At 41.7% G+C, this 19,696-nt stretch overlaps 1 protein-coding gene across 3 annotated transcripts in view; it reads left to right on the forward strand.

The window, feature by feature from the left end:
• The first annotated feature begins 752 nt into the window (after window positions 1–752).
• PLCB1 (phospholipase C beta 1) overlaps window positions 753–19,696 on the forward strand; it is a 690,926-nt gene continuing 671,982 nt past the window's right edge. For 2 of the 3 annotated variants that reach the window (XM_059895829.1, XM_059895828.1), the window contains exons 1-2: window positions 754–1,209; window positions 19,080–19,157. In XM_059895829.1, coding sequence (XP_059751812.1) covers window positions 1,111–1,209; window positions 19,080–19,157 — 177 coding nt within the window. In that variant the 5' untranslated portion in view covers window positions 754–1,110. Of the gene's footprint in view, window positions 1,210–19,079; window positions 19,158–19,696 lie in introns of all 3 variants that reach the window. The other variant, XM_059895827.1, reaches the window with a different exon arrangement.

Raw genomic sequence — 19,696 nt, forward strand, 5'->3', positions numbered from 1 at the left:
CTTACACCTATGTTCCTAAATGAGCAAGTTTCTATCAGTTAGACACCTCTCTCTCTCTTTCTCTCCTCCTCTGTCTCTGATACACGCGTGCGCGCGCGCGCGCACACACACACACACACACACACACACAGGCGCCTTCTGTCATCGTGGGAAATAAAAGCATTGTTTCTCTTAGAATGGGCTTGCTTTCTCAGAAACACAACTTAACCGAAGAATGCCCGGGCTTCAAGACCAGCGCGCTGCGAATTCTCGGGGCTGGCAAGGTTTCCCCAAAGAGCTCTCACTCCATTCCTCTCAAATGCTCTCTCCTCTACTAATAAACAATAATTGTCTTTTCAAAAAGCTGGTTTGTGGTCAGCGCTGGAGAGCTCCAGCTAGAGGGGAAAGCAGTGGGTCGCTTCTCCGCTCCCTCCGACGGCTCCCTTTTCTCACCCCGTTTGGACACAAGGACATTTCCAGGCTCGAGCTCACGTTCCCCAGCAAACCCCCAGGAACGCCTGGTCCCCGGACACCCCAGCACCCCCAGCACCCCGCCACCGGGGCACGAGGCATGCTCAGAGGCGCGGCGGCGCAGGCGTTGGCTGCAGTGGAGCCCGGGAGCCGGGAGGTGTCGCTGCGTCCCCGCTTCCAGGCGCCTGACCCAGTGCGCAAAGTTGGGCTGGAAGCCGCCGAAGGAAGGAGGGACTGAGCGAGCGCTGGTGGCGGGGAAGGGGGGCGGGAGGAGGAGGGAGGAGGGGAAGGAGCAGGGCGGGGGGGCGCCGAGCGTGTGTCATTCGCGCTCTCCCTCCATGTCTAGAGGATGTGCTGAATGGTACGCCAGGAGGCGGCGGCGGCCGAGGAGCAGTATCCGGCGGCGGCTGGCAGCCCTGCTTGGCGGCTCTTTGCCCTCCGAGGCTCCGCATCCACCGCGGGCGCCCGACCCCGCGTGCCGCCCGAGCATGGCCGGGCGCCTCGCCCCCGCACGCCCCGCCTGCTGAGCCGCGCCGGAGGAGGTGCGGAGGCCGGCGCGGGAGCAGAGGCGAGCGCCTCTGTAGCCGGGAAAGGAGCCCGCGCCCTGCGCCCCGTCCCTGCCGCGCTCGCCCGGGCCGCCCGGAGCCCCGATGAGCCCTGATGGCCGGGGCTCAGCCCGGAGTACACGCTCTGCAACTCAAGCCCGTGTGCGTGTCCGACAGCCTCAAGAAGGGCACCAAATTCGTCAAGTGGGATGATGTAAGTCGGGGCGGCTGGCGGGGGCGCCGGCGGGGCGCGGGGCAGGCGCGGGCCTCTCGTGGGGGTGGGGCGAGGGGTGCGTTATGCAATGGGCGCACCCGGGCGGGCGCGGGGGCTTCGGAGCGCTCAAGTCGCCGCCGCCCGGGCGGGTGGCCGACAGCGGCGGCTGGGCGCCCGCTCCTGGATCCTTGGGTTCAGTAGTTGACGTCCTGGCTGGGTGAGGTCAGCGCCCCCTGAGGTCTGAAATCTTTTGGGCCAGTGGAGCCGAAGGGGCCGGCGTTGCCGGTGACGGGTCCTGAGAGTTTGGAAAGTGGGGAGGGTGAAGTTGGGACCCGCAGGAAAGCGCTGCGGTGTGAACAAGTCGCGCCCCTCTCCGCGCGCAGACGCACCCCCTGTTACCTCCTTTGGTCCCTTTCGAGAAGGAACTGCCCGGGAGTCCGAAACTGTTGAATGATTGCTCGGCGTCTTAGCGCTTTTCTGGGCGCCCACGCGGCAGAGGCAGAGGACACAGCGGTCCAGCCGACAGGTGGTCGGTGATGCCAAACTTTAGCGCCCGGCTCCGCAGAGAAGGGCCCTGAGAAAGGCTGGGAAGGACACACCAGGGGAGGGCTGGAGAGCAGAAGGGGGTCACTGAGGGGTCGATGAGGGCTCAGTGGGCCTGCAGGCTAAGCGGGAGGGCAAGTTTCTGAGAACTGAGCTGGCTGGAGTCTTCAGTTCGAAATAGACATAGAATACAAGACATTACCTCAATTTACCTTCATCTTATGCCAGGAGGGGCTGGGCTAAGTCCAGTACTTTACAGGAGCCCTGGACCCTAGGACTTCAAGTGAATAACCCCCGCCCCCCCCACCCCCGCATTGCCTTCAGACACTTTAATAATCTTGCTGCATACATGGGGATCTTCGGATGGAGGACATTAGTTTATCAATTTTATGGCCTAGATGTCATTCAACAGGTTTGATAAGAAAAACCTACTGGAAAAAACCTGAGCTGCTGGATCTAAGGAAATTTGGGTCCAAATGACTAAGACATCTCTTAAACAGGAGGAATTATAGGAGAATGAGGCATTCTTCTTGCTGAAAAGATTTTCCACCTTGTAAATTATAGCCTGTTATTCTCCAGGGTATTTTTCTTTAATCTTCTTAAGCCATTTTCCAGCGTCTGAAAACAATTTAAATATTCCAGGTAGCGAATCCAATTACTTAGCTGAGCGGGTCTGTGTCTATATTTTGTCCATTTGGAAGTGCAAACAGGACGTGGAGGCTGAGCCACAGCTTCCTTGAAAGCTCATACCAGTTATTAAATGCTGTAGGCATCCTTTTACTATGGACTTTACACTTTTCTCCTTCTGTCCTAGTCTAATGACCGGATGCTTTGTAAATGGATTATTCCAGAATCTAAACAATAAGTTCAGACACAGGTGAAATGCTCTGTCTGTGTCAAGGAAAAACAAAGAAAATGCAGTTCAACAACAAATAAAACAGTCTTGCCCATCTTGAGGTCCTCAGATAGAAAGCTAATGTGATGATGGGTTTACTGAGAAAGAGAATGAAGATCAGAAGGAAGAGAGAGCGAGAGAGAGAGAGAGGAAGAGACTATGCAGAATAAAGAAGGGTATTCCAGGATAAGCTCTGGATTTATTCACAGAGATGATTTTAAACTGCATTTTAAATAATTCTCCAGATGAGCCGGTTTGCAAGGCAGAAACAGAGACACAGATTTAGAGAGCAAACGTATGGACACCACGGGGGGAAAGTGGCGGGGGGTGGTGGTGGTGGGATGAATTGGGAGATTGGGATTGACATATATACACTAATATGTATAAAATAGATTACTAATATAAATAATAAATGAATAAAATAAAATTTAAAAAATGTTTGAAGAAAAAATAATTCTCTAGAATGTCTTGTTTGGAAGAAACTATGAGTGTCACTTTGAAAATGAAATTCTTCTGTGGAAACACTTTTTGGTACATCCAGGTAGATGACTTTTATTATGTGCATTTATGTCACATATATTTATTCCTCACCTACTAATGCCAGGCCCTGGATTAGAGCCTGGTGTGATGAAGAAAGCAGCAACCCCCCTGCTGTTACCGACCTTACATACTAGGTGGAGGAGACAGAAAATTATCAAGAACACCAGTGATACAGAGATTATGAGGGCTGCAGGGAGAGTGATGGAGAGGCTGCTAGTCAAATGCCACCTGCAGAAGGTGAGAAGGGCTCCCTCTGAGCATTGAACAGTGAGTTTCTAGGGCAGTCCGGTCGGAAGGTTATGGGCACTAAGGAGAGGGCCAGGGGAATCTCAGATCTTTCATAGGGAAGAAACCAGACTGCACCCAGGAGTCAGGTGATGTGGAATGCAATGGACTATCCTGCAAGTTCCTTGGTTGGCCTTCTTGGTCTCCATGGTGATCTGTGGAGTAAGAGGGACCCAGACTTTCTTAGGATGGTTTTTTCCTCCCCAGGTGTCACCCTTCTACTCTTCCCCGTTCATATTTGTCCTTCTAGTATCAAGCCAGTTTAGGTTATCTGGCTAATTATATTGCATATTAGTGAGACTGTGGGTTGAAGACACAGAGAGCTAGATCTTGAGTCCAAAGGCCTGGGTGTACCTGCTGATTCTTTTACCAGTCAGCTGTGTGACTTTAGCTTAATCACTTAACCTCTGTAAATCTTTGCTGCCTCTTGCTCAGACTGTGAGAATGCTACATTTCCTACCTATTTCATCTAAAAGTTGGCAGTAGCTGATAGGTAAAGCAGCCCTTCTCACACTTAAGCATGCATCAGAAACATCTGGGGGGATTGGTAAGATTCAGACTGCTGGGGCCCACCCCCAGTTTCTGATTCAGAAGTTCTGAGATGGAGCCTGGGAATTTGCCTTTCTCATAGGGTCTTGGGGAGTGCTAAAGCTGCTGGTTGGGGAACCAGCACTTTGAAACCACTGAGATAAGGTTTGTGAAAAAAACTTGGAAAGTGTGGTAGAGAGCACAGTCTTGCTGGCCTGTGTACATTTTCACTGGTTTGTAAGTTTAATTTTATCTCTGTGTTTGTATTTTGAGAAATTCTTCCAATTGTTACCTTTCTACCTACCGAGGAGGTAGAAAAAACTCAGTAACATGATCGTGGACAATCTTTTTAGGTCTTCTGGGATATTTAGGAAGTGTCTGATGCCCAGGCTGACTTAACTCACATTCATGCATTTCTTTCGAATTTCTTATAGGCAATGAAACATTTTCAGCATTTTCATCTGCTTCTAGTGGGAGTGTTAGAAAAGGAAAGGAAGGAGAGAAGCTTCTTGAGAGGCTGTCTAGTCTGACTTCCTGCCTCTGAGCAGGGGAGGCTGCTGTGTTTTTCCTTTTGGCTCTGACTTTGGGAAATACCTGCTGCCCACACCCTTGCCCCAGGTGTGTGCCCCATCTGCTAGTGAGGAAAAGTAAATGCTGGAAATAATTTAAAATATCTCAAATATCTGATCTCACTTAAAAATTGTATACCCTCTTCTCTGATCTTTAAGACGAAGGATGGGCAAACTCAAAACAGATTTTCAATAGCCCATTAGAAAGCATAGCGGTACATTTGAAAATGATGAGTTTGGGGCTATTTAGAATTGTGTAGAGATTCTATCTTGTTTTTTGAGTGGCTAAAGCACCATAATCACCAGTCCTGTTGTCCTGACCACCATATAGAATGGGGGGTGTCACCCAGAGGGCGCAGTGCCCTGCATAGTCTGTTGGCTACCTACCAATGTCATGGTGAAGCTGTGGATGCTCTAAGGGTGGTAGCCAAAAGCTTTGACATTGGCGTTAACCAATCACAACAGACAGCAGGGGGGCAGTGGAGCTGGAGTGGAGTCCTAGAGACATCCTGTTCCACGAGGGCCAGGCATGAACCATGCTTTTGCCTGATCCTGGGAAGGTCTGCGGGTCCCCAGTGTCTGTGGGGGCATGTGGAAATATTTCCATTTTTGAACAACTAGTAATGGTGTATAGGTATATACAGTCTGAACATCAAGGCCAAGCCTTGTCCTCCAGAACTTGGCCAACAGATAAAGGACTGACCTATGGTGGCTATGTGTTTCACCAGTGATATGAAAGGATGCACCTTGCTTTTACTGTGTGTTTGTATCTTAGCTTTCATTTAGCATTTGTATACGATCAGTCTCTGGTAGTAGGAGGTGGGTGTACAGGACTGGGGTGTTTGAGAGTGAGCTAACTTTCTCCATCTCAGCTAGGGAGCTTGGGAGATTGTGAGCCTGGCCCCTCTCGTTTCTCTGTGTTGGACAGGATGTGGAGGGAAAGACGAAGGTTTCCCAACCCCTGATTTGCCTCAAACTCATCATTTTCAAATGTACCATTATGCTTTCTAATGGGCTGTTGAGAATCTGTTTTCTGAGTTTGCCCATCCTTCCTCTTAAAGATCTGTGTCTTTGTTCTACAGCCTCTGGGGCATGGAGGGCTTCTCATTTGATTGTTTTCTTTTTCTCCACTCTCACCCTCCAAATTCAGAGCTCACTGTGGGTGAATTGCTTAATGCATCTCAACCTGTTTCCTCATGTGTAATGTCAGGATTGTAGTATCTCCTACTGCACAGAACCGCTGTTACCAGTAAAGGAGTGAAGGCACATGCATTGCTTTGTGTGGCGCCTGACATACAACACTCAATAAAATAAGTTTTTAAAAGCGATGGTTCCCCCAATAATTAGAGGGCCATGAACTTTATCAAGGTGGTCAGTTTGTGTTGGATGACTCTTTTATTCTATAGGTGGGAAGATCCAGACCTTCCTTCCATTCCCTTTAAAGTGTGTTTTGATTTTCATATTTTATGATTTGAAAGGGAAAAAAAAGTTTTTTTACCCTTTTAAAAAATATAGGTAGGGCTTCCCTGGTGGCACAGTGGTTGAGAATCTGCCTGCCAATGCAGGGGACACAGATTCGAGCCCTGGTCTGGGAAGATCCCACATGCCGTGGAGCGTCTAGGCCCGTGAGCCACAGCTACTGAGCCTGCGCGTCTGGAGCCTGTGCTCCGCAACAAGAGAGGCCGCGATAGTGAGAGGCCCGCGCACCACAATGAAGAGTGGCCCCCACTTGCCGCAACTGGAGAAAGCCCTCGCACAGAAACGAAGACCCAACACAGCCAAAAATAAAAATAAATAAATAAAGTACGTTTCTTAAAAAAAAAAAAAAAAAATATATATATATATATATATATATATATAGGTATTTCAGAGAAAATGAATCTATGTAAAAAATGCAGGACTCTTTCTCTTTAAAGGAAGTCAGTTTCCAAAGCATCCAAAAGTTTTACTTCTACTTAAAAACCTTAAAGTACACACACACACACACACACACACAGAGTAAGTGCACAAGTATGATGACCAGAAGGAAAAGGAAACAGTTAAAAAAACTTTTGTAATTTAGCAAGAAAAAAATTATATATAGATAGATATATGTAAGTCTCACATCATACATCATGTCTCAGAAATGTAATCTTGCATTCAAAGGTCATAATTGCTAGACTGGCTAAGTTGTTTGAGAAGAAGCCTGAGGAAACTTGGAGGTTTGGATGTGCCGAGTGCCCTGAGGATATGAACAAGTAACTCCCTCACCCCTCTCCACCACTCTGCCCTCCCCACCAAAAAACCCACAGCTAAAACAGGTATTAATAATAAAAAATCATGTTAGTATATTGCACATTTCCCAGCATCCTACACAAAAGCTCAGTTAGAACTTTTGCATTATGTAGAATCTGTAGTTGCGGTTTCCAAAATGATGACAAGGTGACACTGACAAGATTAACGAGGGAGCAGAGGAGAAGGGTTTACAAGGTGGGCAGTCAGCAGCATTCACTTTGGACAGGTTATAGGGGAAAGAGGGAAGAAACAGCCCTGGTTGGTAGGTGGTGGATCCAAACGCAGCCCCCAGAGGGCTGGCAGGTGCCCTCTAAAATACTACTTAAATATGTCCAGATTTGTCCCTTTTTCATGTCCAAAGAGCTTTTGTGAATTTCTCATCGACAGTGATTACTGTAATCTAAGTGTAAGAATATCACTTTTCCAAAGTAAGTCAATAAAGCTATTTTAAGCTTTTGATCAGAGTGTAACGTTCATGAAGTAAAAACACGCAAATCTTGTGTCCAGCTGAGTCAGTTTTCGCAAAATGAACACTCACGTGATCAGCACCAGATGCAGAAACAGCATCGCCAGCCCACCAAGCCCCTGAGCACTCCCTTCTGGCCCCTACAACCGCTCTCCTGACTTACAGCTCCGTAGGTTGGTTTTGCCTGTCTTGGATCTAAGAAAGCTATTTTCTTCTTATTTTCAATGAAAACAGAAGCCTAAAGCATTTTTATTATTGCTTTAGAACCCTCTTCAACAGTAACAAAAATGACTTATCCTGGGTTTAGATTGGCCTTGATTAGGTCCTTATCTAGCCTAAGGTAAGGCCTGGGAAGTGAAGCAGGTGTAGTACATGCCCCAAAGGAGAAAGCAGTTGAACAAAACGGTAGTAATTGAGCAAGGAAATGTAGTGCCTACAGGCTGTTATTGGCATAGCAGAGCAGACTAGTACAGTGCTGTTTCTGGAATATATTTTTCTCTAGTAGTTTTTCTCTCTCATCTTGCCTGACTTTGATATTCCCACCTATGGTGCAGTAGGATAATTTACTCTGGCTATTAGCATATCTCTAATCCTTCCTAGGAAAGTTTAGCCTATCAGTAAATAGCTTCAAATGATATTTACCTGCAATGACTGTTTAAATGGGACAGGAACATTTTGCTTTTTTACGTTGAGCTTGTTAATCTGTAGTTAAATGTTTCTTTATCAGGATTGTTTCACATTATCCTGAACAAGGAGTGCTGGCAGAAAATGGAATGAGATTGATTGTGAATTGTCGACTAATGCTGTGGGTCTTCACCTAAATAACAAATATTTCATAACTGAAGACCTTAGTTTTCCTGTTACTGGAGCTAATATGAGGTTCAAGCAGCCTTTTCAGACTGTATCATAAATTCCATCTGCCCAGAAAGATTTCATAATGCTCCCCTTCCCCCATCTATTCCATGTCCGATCCCACAGTCAGAGCCAGTGCCCCTGTATATCAGTAAGGAAAGGAACTAGGACATATTTCTGAAATTTACATGAGATCTTAAAGAAGCTATCGATTTCTGTTAAAAACTAAATGAAATAGCGTATAAAGAAGGCTAGACTCTTGAAGAGTTGTTTGGCTTCCCCTTTGATCTCTTTGTGCTCTGATATTTGATTTTGTTATTTTCTTCATATGTTAATTTCAATTTGGGGAAATTTTTATTTTAATTTTGTTCTGAAAAAATGCTTAGGTATATGCTTAGATATAATTGATGTTGACTAAATCTATATACATTTGTCAAGAAACTAAATTATTGTCAGTGGAGAAACATTATTCTATAAAATAAGCAAAAATATTTAGTGTTAAAGAGAATTAAAAGCATCCTACATATGGTTTTCATTTCAAGGACTTTTTTAGTTCACAATACTTGCTCAGTGTTTTGTTTCTTTTCATCACAATGAAGTTTTATGAACAAGTTTAAGGAAAATGAATTAGTTAACAAAGCACTTTTACCTGAACTAGTCGTTGTGGATATTAATATATATCATTGATACATAGGAGATTAAGAAGTTATTTTGCTGTTAAAAAATCAAAATTTCATTGGAACTTGTTTATGAAGTAGATAAGGGAAAGTTAATTTGATTCATTTTATAGAAGAGGCTATATAAGCTGAAAAAGGAAGACCCCAGAGCAAGTCAGCAAGTGGTCCCGTAGATTAAAAAAAAATGAAGGATACTGACCGGGATGCTTTCTCAGGTTTGCTGTTTGATTGAATCTCACTTAGTCTCCATCCCCACACCCTCTTAGTATGACTTCTTATAATACAGAATCAGGGAATCTCAAGGTACATTTACTAGACTTCCTTGAAGCGTCTAATATTCTGGCTGTAAATTCATTCCACCAGTATGAGATGCACTTATATGATATGTGAAGGAGGCCACTTCTCTGCATTCTTTGGTTTGTCTCTACAGACGTGTGGGATGTTGAAGGACGAAGTATGATCTTCTGTGTTTGGTTATAAAGAGGCAGTGGGGACAGTGGCTGCTCCCTGTCTCAGATTACTCTTCCTTTGTCTTCAGCTAAGCTGGCGTGTGTTTGACCCTAGCAGTTCCTCCTTGATTTCTCTCTCACCTTTCTGAATGTGGTGGAGGCAACAGCTCTCCTCAAGGGTCAGTGTGTCATGTTCTGGGGTCATTCACAGAGGCTCCTGAAGCCTACATCTCCAATCCTTCTAGTGATACTGTCAAGTACCTGTAATTAAACTCCTTTATGTTCAAAGTTTCCAGAGAGGTTTTTGTTTTCTTCATTAACCCCTACCCAATATGACCTTTTACCCAATACGGTTCTAGGATTCCATGAATTTCAGTCTTAATGTGCAATGACCACCCACACATCCTATGTAATTTTCTCCTTCAATATTACAGTTGAGTAAAATGGAGTTTTGCTATAATGCTGCCTCTCAAGTTCAATACTGAGAGTGAGTCCTAATAACAGGCCCTGATATTTATAAACCACTGTTATTTATTTACAGTCATGCCCCTTCAGTCTTCAAGACCACCTCGAGTGGTAGGAAAAGGCCAGATGTTATTATTCCCATCTTACATAGAAGCACACTGGGGCTAGTGAGTGGTGAGTTGCCCAAGGCACACAACTAGTTAGAGCCAAAGTCAGGTTTAAAACTAGGTCTTCTGGTTAAATTCAGGACCGTTTCCAGTCTACCATGATATCCCCAAACAGGATCCTTGTGGTAACAAAAGGCTTTTAATCGAATCTAAACGAATACCAGTTGAAAGAGATTCATTGACTTTTCCAAAGAATCCCCCTGATTTTATGATTCGTACAAATGACGCTTAGAACCCTACAAATGCCTTCCTCTTTGCTGGTGTCTTCAAAAACAGCTATTTTTATGATGTGTATATGAAGCCCATGTTTGTTCCACAATGTAGGATGTGGGAACATAGGAAAACTTCATTGCTGCTTTGAGGCACAAAGACCAGGGTACAGTCTAGTCTACAAATGTTCTACATCAGTCAGTCAGTGTAAAACACGCTCACGGAAAGATATTCAGGAATGGTGTTAAAACAAAGGTCTTTTTTTTCATTACCTAATAAGTGACACTTTTGTATCTAGCAAGACTCATTACATGTGCTTTTCCATCTTTTTCTCTTCCAAACATACTTGCACATGTTGTCTTTTGTTGGATGCCCATTAAGACTGGTCCCATGGCTTCCTATGGGAAAGCTTTGATGTTGGAAGATGAAAGATAAAGTGGGCATGAAGGAAGTGTAGAGGATGCCACTTGCACCCAAAAGTGAGGCAGAATGGCTTGGAGTTCAAGATACTGTCAGTTGAGAACCCAGATGTAGATTGCCAGTGCAGAAGGGTGCATGCAGGGAGGTGGTTATGCCTCGTCTATAGGACAATTGGACCAGGGCTCCTCAAACACTATAGCTCTGTGTTATTTATCACCTTCCCTAGGGCAAAGCATAGGCCTGGCACTGAGTTGGTGCTCAGGGAATCTTTGTGGAATGAAGGAATGATCTGGTGTGTTTCTGGGTCACAGTGGGTTCATGGGAAGGGGGGAGTGTGCAGTCATGAGGGAGGGTGGTCATGCTCCCAAGACACCTGCATGACACACTGTGTGTAGCACTGGTTAGAAAGCCCTGCCCTCCATCCTTCCATTCCATCTGACATCTCCCAGAGTCCGAGGGACCCTGTGGCATTTTTAACTTTGGTTTCTCCATGTGAGTTCAAGAAGCAAAATATTTATTGTCAACACAGAGCTGATTGCTGTCATAGCACGGATTTCCTGTAAGGGCTAAATACGGCTTAAGGTTGAGTGTGTAATCAATTGTGATTCGATATTGGTTGAAAATTGTGATGCTTAATGTATTTACATCTCTTATTCTGAATGTTACAAGTGGCTTCTGTTTTCTGAAAAAGATACACATATACCGAGATTTTGCAAGGAAAATTGCCTTTAAAGAAATTCAGAAGTGTTGGGAGTGACAGAGCAAAAGACTGACGGTTGTGAAAACATCCTCTCTATCAGGATAATGATTCACAAGGAGAAAAATGGATATATGAGATTTATTGCCAAAATGAGAAAAATATTAAAGACATATAGTTTAAAAATATTTTTTATAATAAAGATTCTACCTACACTATTTCTTCTGTATAGAGGGAATGGAAGTTACTGGGACAATATTATTGACATCCTCCCTTCCCCACTCCTAGTTCAATATACTTGGGCCACGTCTATGGTCCCACCTTCCCTCCTGTCCCCGGGAAATCTCCATGTCCTGGAGCCCATGCCTCCTGGTTTCTTTGGATTCAGGATTCATAATTATCCTCCCCTTTGACAGTATCTGTGAAAGATTCCCTTCTGTTGAAGTTCTTCTGAGAAAATAGAAATATGCTTTTTAGCCATACATATGCCAACATAGAATGCAGCACAATGTCCCCCACCACCTTCCTCCTATGGTTACTGCCCTCTTCCTCATCCTTCCCTCCACAAGGAACATGCAGCTTCTACCCACCTTCTCCTCTCCTCACATCCCACTCACTCCTTCTCTGCCCTCCAAAGCCTTAATCTGCCTTTGCCATTGCTTTGAAACTTCTCTTGCCACAGCTTCTGGCAACCTGTTGGGTGCCAGCCCAACTGATATTTTTCAGAATCTACCTTGATTCTTTTTCTGCAGTTTTCTTCCATCTACCCGTTCAGTGTTCATACTTTAAATTTGTACTGATGCCTCTTATAAGCTGGACATTTTGCTAGTGTTGTGGATTTACAATGGTAAATGATTTGGTTCCTGCCCTCACGGAGTTGGTATTCTGCTGGGGGAGATAGATGCATAACAAATAAAGGTAAATGAAGTTACTGTAATTGTGATAAGTACTACAGAAAAAAGTACAAAAGTACAAGTGAGTATAAGAAGTTTGGAAGGTTTCCATGGAGAAATTCTGTTTAAGGAAAGACCTGAGTTATAAGTAGGACTTAAGCCAACATGAGGATGGGGAGTGTGTTAGGTCAAATGTACAGGACATGTGGGCATCCCAAGGAGGGAAGGCACATGGGACTTTGAAGGACAGGGAAGAATAAGCAAATGGGGCACTTGGTGGCTCAGATAATGAGGCGGGATGGCAAAGGGTGCATATATGCTGCTTAGGCCACTGCAAAATTTTTTCATGAAGTCAGTAGGAAGCCATTAAAACTGTGTTTCTGAACCTCGGTACTATGGACATTTGGGGCCAGACAATTCTTTGTTATGGGGTTTGGCCTGTGCATTGTAGAATGTTTAGCAGCATCCCTGGCTATCTACTAGATTCCAGTAACAAAACCCCCAGTGTAAGAGACAAAATTGTTTCTGGACATTGCCAACATTTCCCTGGGGTGCAAAACCTCCCCTGGTCCAGAACCACTGATTAAAATGTAAACCACTGATTTAAATCTTAACTGATTTTAAAAAGTACTGGGCCACTTCGTGCGCGTGCGCGCACACACACACATGGCCAGTAGGGACATGAAAAGATGTTCAACAACATTAGTCATTAGTCATCAGGGAAATGTATATTAAAACCACAGCCCACCAGACCTATAGCTTCCTGAAATGATTGGTTTACTCATCCGATGCCCCCACTAAACAGTGAGCACCTTGTATGATGGGGGATCTGGACTTTCATTTGAATCCCTAGTATAGGCCTGCAGTATCTTGCATGGTATTTGAAGGAGCATGCTTCCAACTTTTTGCTGTATTTTGTTAAAAGAGATTTTTATACCTGTCAGTAAAAGGCAACTTTTTAATGGTACTTCTCTCCACTGTTTTGCATCCTCCACCCTGGACCTTCTTCCCTCCTCTGTTTTCCTTTCCTCGGGGAAATTTCAGACTGGACAGGCCCTGGGAAGAAAATCCTCTTCCATGCTGATGCACACAGAAGATTTATTTCACTGATCCTAATCTCACAATCTGTCATACAAGACTGCCTTTAGTGTGTGTGTGTGTGTGTGTGTGTGTGTGTGTGTATGTGTGTGTGTTTCATAGTCAGGGCTGCATTGCTGACGTTTGTTGGGCATCACATCTGATTTTCTGTGACACTTGGAATTTTTTTTCCTTACGTAGCTGTTTGTGTATGTGTTTGCTGTCTTTGGCTCTGCTGCTTTCTGAGGCAAGTCTTGGGCAATCCCTGTGGAGCATGGCTGTTTTTTTTCCCTTGTTGACTCTGTAACATTGATTAGTTGAGAAGTGCACATCTCTAGCCATGTGTGTTTTCTGTTTAACAACATGAGGACACAAAATCACTGTGGAGTCAGGATCATGGTCAATCTTGGCCAGTAGACTTTCTGACAGTGGCACCAACGTGTGGGCTGTGGGTCTGTGGGTCTGTGAGCTGGTCCTCGACATTAGCCTTAATGGGTTATAGCTTGTATCAGTTTTATAGGGTGTCCATAACAAAGTAGCACAGACTGAGAGTCTTAAACAACAAAAATGTGTTTTCTCACAGTTTTGGAGGCTGCAAATTTGAGATCAAGGTGTTGGTGGAGTTGGTTCCTTCTGAAGACCCTGAGGGAAGGATCTGTTCCAGGCCTCTCTCCATAGCTTGTAGGTGGCTGGCCTCCCTGTGTTGTCACATCATCTTCCTTCTGTATGTGTCTGTGTCCAGATTTCTTCTTTTTATAAGGACACCAATCCTATTGAATTAGGGCCCACCCTTAATGCCCTCCTTTTAATTTAATCGCCTATGTAAAGATTGTTAAGCATATAGGGTTGCACTTTGAAGCACTGGGTAGGACTTGAACATACGGATTTTGGGGTGGGGCACAATTTAGCTCATTACTAACCTGAACCTGGTAAAGTAGAACTCAGAGGGCAGCAACGTATTGGCTCTATTCAGATACTTGAAGAGTTGATACTTAGAGAAGCAACTAGATTTATTTTGTATAATTGGGTTAGCTAAAAAGTTCGTTCGGAAAAACCCAAATGAACTTTTTGGCCAACCCAATAATTAGGTGTTAAAACTAAATGATAGCTGCATATATGGAAAAAAATCCCAAAACTTTCTAGCTGGCATTATCTGACCAAGTTTGCTTTGTGAATAAGATTTCCCTGTTAAGGAGAAAACTTATTTTCTCATGAAGGTTTAGAGCTCCACTGCCCAGTAGAAATATAAAATGAGCCACACTGGAAATTTTAAAGTTTTTAGTAGCCACATTAAAAAAGTAAGAAAAAACCCAAAAAACAGGTGGAATTAATTTTAACAATATAGTTTGTTTAACCTGATATATTTATTTACATATATAATTAATATCAAAAATTATTCATGAACTACTTTACATTCTTGTTTTCATTGTCAGTCTTTCAAGTCTTATAGCACATCTTAGCCAACTCGCCCCATTTCAAGGGCTCCGTGGTTTCAGGTGAGCCCATATTCAACAGTGCAGGTGGACAGCGTTGCCTTCTCCGTTGGGGCCAGATCATCTCCAAAGAAGTGAAAAATGGTTCTTGAGGGACAAAACGTCTTCTTATTCTTTACTTTTTATTTTGTATAAAGCACAGTATACATACAGCATATAAATAGATATACAGAATATCTGTGATATTAACATTTCATGGAAGATGATTAGGAAAAAAAATGTCAAAAAAAGCCCTAATTTAGCAGATCAGTAATGAAACGGTGTTGAGTGACCTTGGTGTAGAGTCTGTCCTTGAGGTTTAATTACAGTGCTTCCCTTACTAGCTTAGCCAGGTTTCCTTGGACCTAGTTATTTAAGCTAAGCCTTAGTCTATTTATATGTAAAATCGGGATAAGTGTCTACCGCTTAAAATATTATAAATATCAAAGGAGAAATTCCATTTCGAGTTCATATTGCAGTGATTGGCTCAGACCAAACATTTAGGATGTGTCTATTATTATTTGGTCAGGGAGTTTTGTAAAGAATATTCTGGTATTGGGAGGGAGTTTGGACTGTTTTGTCATTTCCTCCCAGTTTCTTTAGGACATTTTATTTATTTATTTATTATTAAAGTATAGTTGCCTTATTATATTAGTTTTGGGTGTACAGCATATTGATTCAATATTTTTATAGATTATACTCCAGGGTATATAATTTGTTTTATAGTGATTCATTTATTTTCACATTTCATCTTTTTTTTTGAGATGTAATTATCATATAACATTGCATTAGTATATGTTATTGATTTATATCAGCACATTGATGCACAAATCATAATAAAGAAGTTATAGGACTTTGTAATTTTAATATTGATTGCAGTGACTCTTTTTCTTACTGAAATATCTCTCATTCTTTTGGATGTTTAGGTTTTAAGAAGTCCCTTTACTTTGTTCCTTGACTGTCCTTTATTTAACCTAAAATCTTTTTGGAGATTCATGTAAATTGTAAAACAGCAGCTTCTTATATCATTATATTAGTCTTCATTTTTGATAAAATAGGATGAGAGTAGAATGGTTTCTGTCAACGAAAGAGGAGTAAATAGAGATTTACTGTACATTATCTACAATTACTAACTTAAGACAGGTATGTTTATTAGTGTTCTTCTTTTCAAGGTAGATGTTTATTGGAAAAAATACCTTATAACTTTAAGTAAGCAAATTAAAGTTGAATTCCTAGTTAGAAGCCATGTACTTATAAGACACAGGGATGTCTACATTTCAAGCTCACTGGTGCTCCTGGGCATTTACATCATTGTATTCCCGATTCAAAGCCTCACCCATTGTAGGCCTGTGTCAGTGGATCTAAGTCTGGTTCCTGGACCAGTAGCAGTGGCATCACTGAAAATTAAGTAGAAATGCAGATTCTCAGACTCTATTCCAGATCTCCTAAGTGAGAAACTCCAGAGAAAGGGCTTAGTAGACTGCATGTTAACCAGTCCTCCTTGTAAATCTGATGCACCCAAAAGTTTGAAAACCACCTTCTTATGGAATACACATCTTACGGATATTGATGGAGGGAGAAAGAATAAAACATAGACCATCTGAGAGTTATCTCCATTATTCTGCAGTAAAACGCTGCAGTTGCCTTGGAAATGAAGGATGGCCATATATTTCAAACTTCAAACTACAGCATATATTCTGACAATTAAGAATACTTGAGATCTGGGTTGAGTAGGGGGAGAATATAGGCACTTGCAGCTATGTGAGAGGTGTGAAAAAATGAGGTGGAGTTGAAAATGGATATTCATGTATTTCTGGGTCAAACCCTGCCTCGCATGGCAAGAATGCCAAATTCCGGCTGATCTTGGAATGTCAGAGGTGATTATGGAGGAAGCAGGCAGGGAGCCGAGATAAATGATCATTTAGTAGAGGAACTGTGGCCGAAAGAGTGGGGTCAAGAAAATACTGAACAAAGGAGCTTTAATTTTGAAGGAGAAAAAGGAATAAGCTAGAAAAAGCAGTATCCAAAACAACGAGGTAGCCTAACACAATGTTCCAACATATAAATTTGAGCTGTTTTGCTCTGCTAACTTTAAATATTTTATTGTCTGGGATCCTTGAAGTGAATTGTCACTAAGATTTTGATTAGAATCTTATCAGATGCTCTTGTCAGACACTCCGATTAGAAAAGGAACTGTCGTGAAAATGATAAGTTACACCTCCAGGTTAATTCCAAATTTACCTGGAAATTGGGATGTGTGTTCTGTGAAGCGTATTGGAAACTTATTTCGCCCAACTCTGGAAGAGTAGGTGATGAAACAGAACTGAAAATATTGCTATGATTTACTGGAAATATTGCTCTGAACAAAAGCATGTAATCTCATAGGAGAAGCTTCAAATATTTTAAAAATTATTCTTCCATTATAGTATCAAATTTTTTTTCCAAATGTCTTTTTTTTTAACATTTAGAAGTAATTTTGGAATTTAAAAATTCCAGCTGAAGCTCTATGTAACAGCACAAGCCTTGTAAAAGATATTTTCAGACTGCATGTTAAGAATGAATCTTAAGACTATCAGGATAAAACAGCAAGGCAGTTGCTCAAAAAATTAAATATAGAACTATCATATGATCCAGTTATTCCACTTCTGGGTATATATGGAAAAGAATTGAAAGCAGGGACGCAAACAGATATTTGTAGGCCCATGTTCATAGCAGCGTTGTTTGCAATAACCAGAAGGTGGAAACAACCCAAATGTCCATCAGTGGATGAATGGATAAACAAAATGATACAGACATATAATTGAATATTATTCAGTCTTAAAAAGAAAGGAAATTTTGACACCTACTATAACATGGATGAACCTTGAACACATTATGCTGAGTGAAATCAACCAGATACAAAAGGAAAAATACTGTATGATTCTACTTATATAAGGTACCAAAGAGTAGTCAGATCATAGATACAGAAAATAGAATGGTGATTGTCAGGGCCTAAGGGGAGGAGGGAGTAGTGAGTTAGTGTTTAATGAGTGTGAAGTTTCAGTTTGGGAAGATGAGGATGGATGGTGGTCATGGTTGCACAGCAATGTGAAAGTACTTAATGCCCCTGAACTTTACACTTAAAAATGGTAAGTTTTATGTTATATATACTTACCACAATAAAAAAAGAATGCCATGATAAACTTTCATTTAATATTTTAATAAATCAGGTTTTAAACATAATCCACTATAATAATAATGAACATTTTTATGTGCCAAGAATTGATCCAGGTGCTTTACCCAAATTATCCTATTTAATTCTCACAGAAAACTCTGTGGGAGGTATGATTATTATGTCTTTTTTTTCCAGTTGTGGTTGTGCAAAATGAGGCACCGGGAGGGGACAGGCAGAGATTTGAGCCCGAGGGGTTAGCCTCCAGAACCTGGCTCTTATAATAAAACTTACCATGTGTACAAAAGCCTTAGATCTGCTCTACCCATCAGGAAGACAATCCCAAATTCCAAAATTGTCTCTGAAAGTTCTAAATTTATTACAAATCTTTTTGATCAGATAGAGGATATGACATACCAGAGTTACAATGTGTATGAAAAAGTTGAAATAAACTGGTTATTTATGTCCCTTTAAAAAATGCAATTCCTGCAAAGGTCCCAGTATTTCAGTATAAAAATCCATATCCAGTGACACGTGTTTCTTTGTGCAGATGGTATGCCTTTCTGAAAATTGCCAAAAGAAAAGAACACATATTTTAGAAATGTTTAATATTGTAATTACAATACAGGCAGTTTTTGCTTTATAATATGCATGCTTTAAACTCAGAAGACTGTCTATGATGTTTTATTTTATTGTGTGAAATTTAAATTTACAACAATTTTGTGTATAGCCTTCCGAATATGTAGAAGATGGCCTTATTTACTGTTACCTTGGAAACAGCAATACCTAAATGCTGTGCTTACTCTCTTCAGTACAATTAAAAATCATTTTATAGAGCAAATGTAATTTAAAATAATATCCTGAAGCATGGATTTTAATTAACTTTAATCATATAAAATATGTAATGATGTTTAGTGTTAAAATTATTTGGAAAACCAAATATAGCTTTTTGTTAGAAAACATGCCAGTGCCTTTAAAAACTTGCCTTAATCAATAAATACGTGCATCACTGGCCTTTTCCTTTTTAAGTAATGTCCCAATATTCTAATTATTAGTAAAGTTACCTCAGTTATGTAATTAATAATCCTATGATGTTAAAGATATCATGTTTAATTTTTTATTAGTTTTACTAATAATTGATGATCTTGGAGAAACTTAATTATTACTTGTTAAGTAATTCGCAGGTAAGGCTTTCTATAGTGGCATATGTTGATATACGTGTATTTTCTTACATTTCTAGGACTCCACTATTGTCACTCCAATTATTTTGAGGACCGACCCTCAGGGATTTTTCTTTTACTGGACAGATCAAAACAAGGTAAGAAGTGAGATATGTCTTTCTTACATTTTCCAGTTAGTTGCTGATTTGCAAAGTATTTAGCTTTCTATGCATTTCATGGATGACTCTGTAATTTTTTTAAAGATTCTATGTAAAAAGAATATCTAAGAAATGTCTTGGGATTTTCCAAGGTCTGAAATATTAGATGTGCTAAATCCTAGAACAATTGGCATTTCTCAGGATAAGAACATGGAATTGTGAATTACATTTGTTGTAGAGGGAAGTTAGCCAGTATTACTGCTGTTAAGTCTCCTACCAACTCTACCCATAAAAAATGAAGAAACATGATGAGAAAGTCATTTTTGACCCTGATGACTGTAACTGTGGCTTTCCCTTTCTCTTCCTTCTCCCCTTTGCTGCTTATTAAGGGTTCTCTCAGCCTCAGCAGGAATTTGGCCTTGATAATTTGTTTTATGTTAGAAAATCAGGAATAAGATCCCTTTAGACTATACCTTCACTTTTTCAGGAATTTCTTCCCATTTTAGCTTTCTGTCCACCATACCATGAATTTAGAATCT

The sequence above is a fragment of the Balaenoptera ricei genome, chromosome 15, assembly GCF_028023285.1.
Source record: "Balaenoptera ricei isolate mBalRic1 chromosome 15, mBalRic1.hap2, whole genome shotgun sequence".
Taxonomy (NCBI): domain Eukaryota; kingdom Metazoa; phylum Chordata; class Mammalia; order Artiodactyla; family Balaenopteridae; genus Balaenoptera; species Balaenoptera ricei.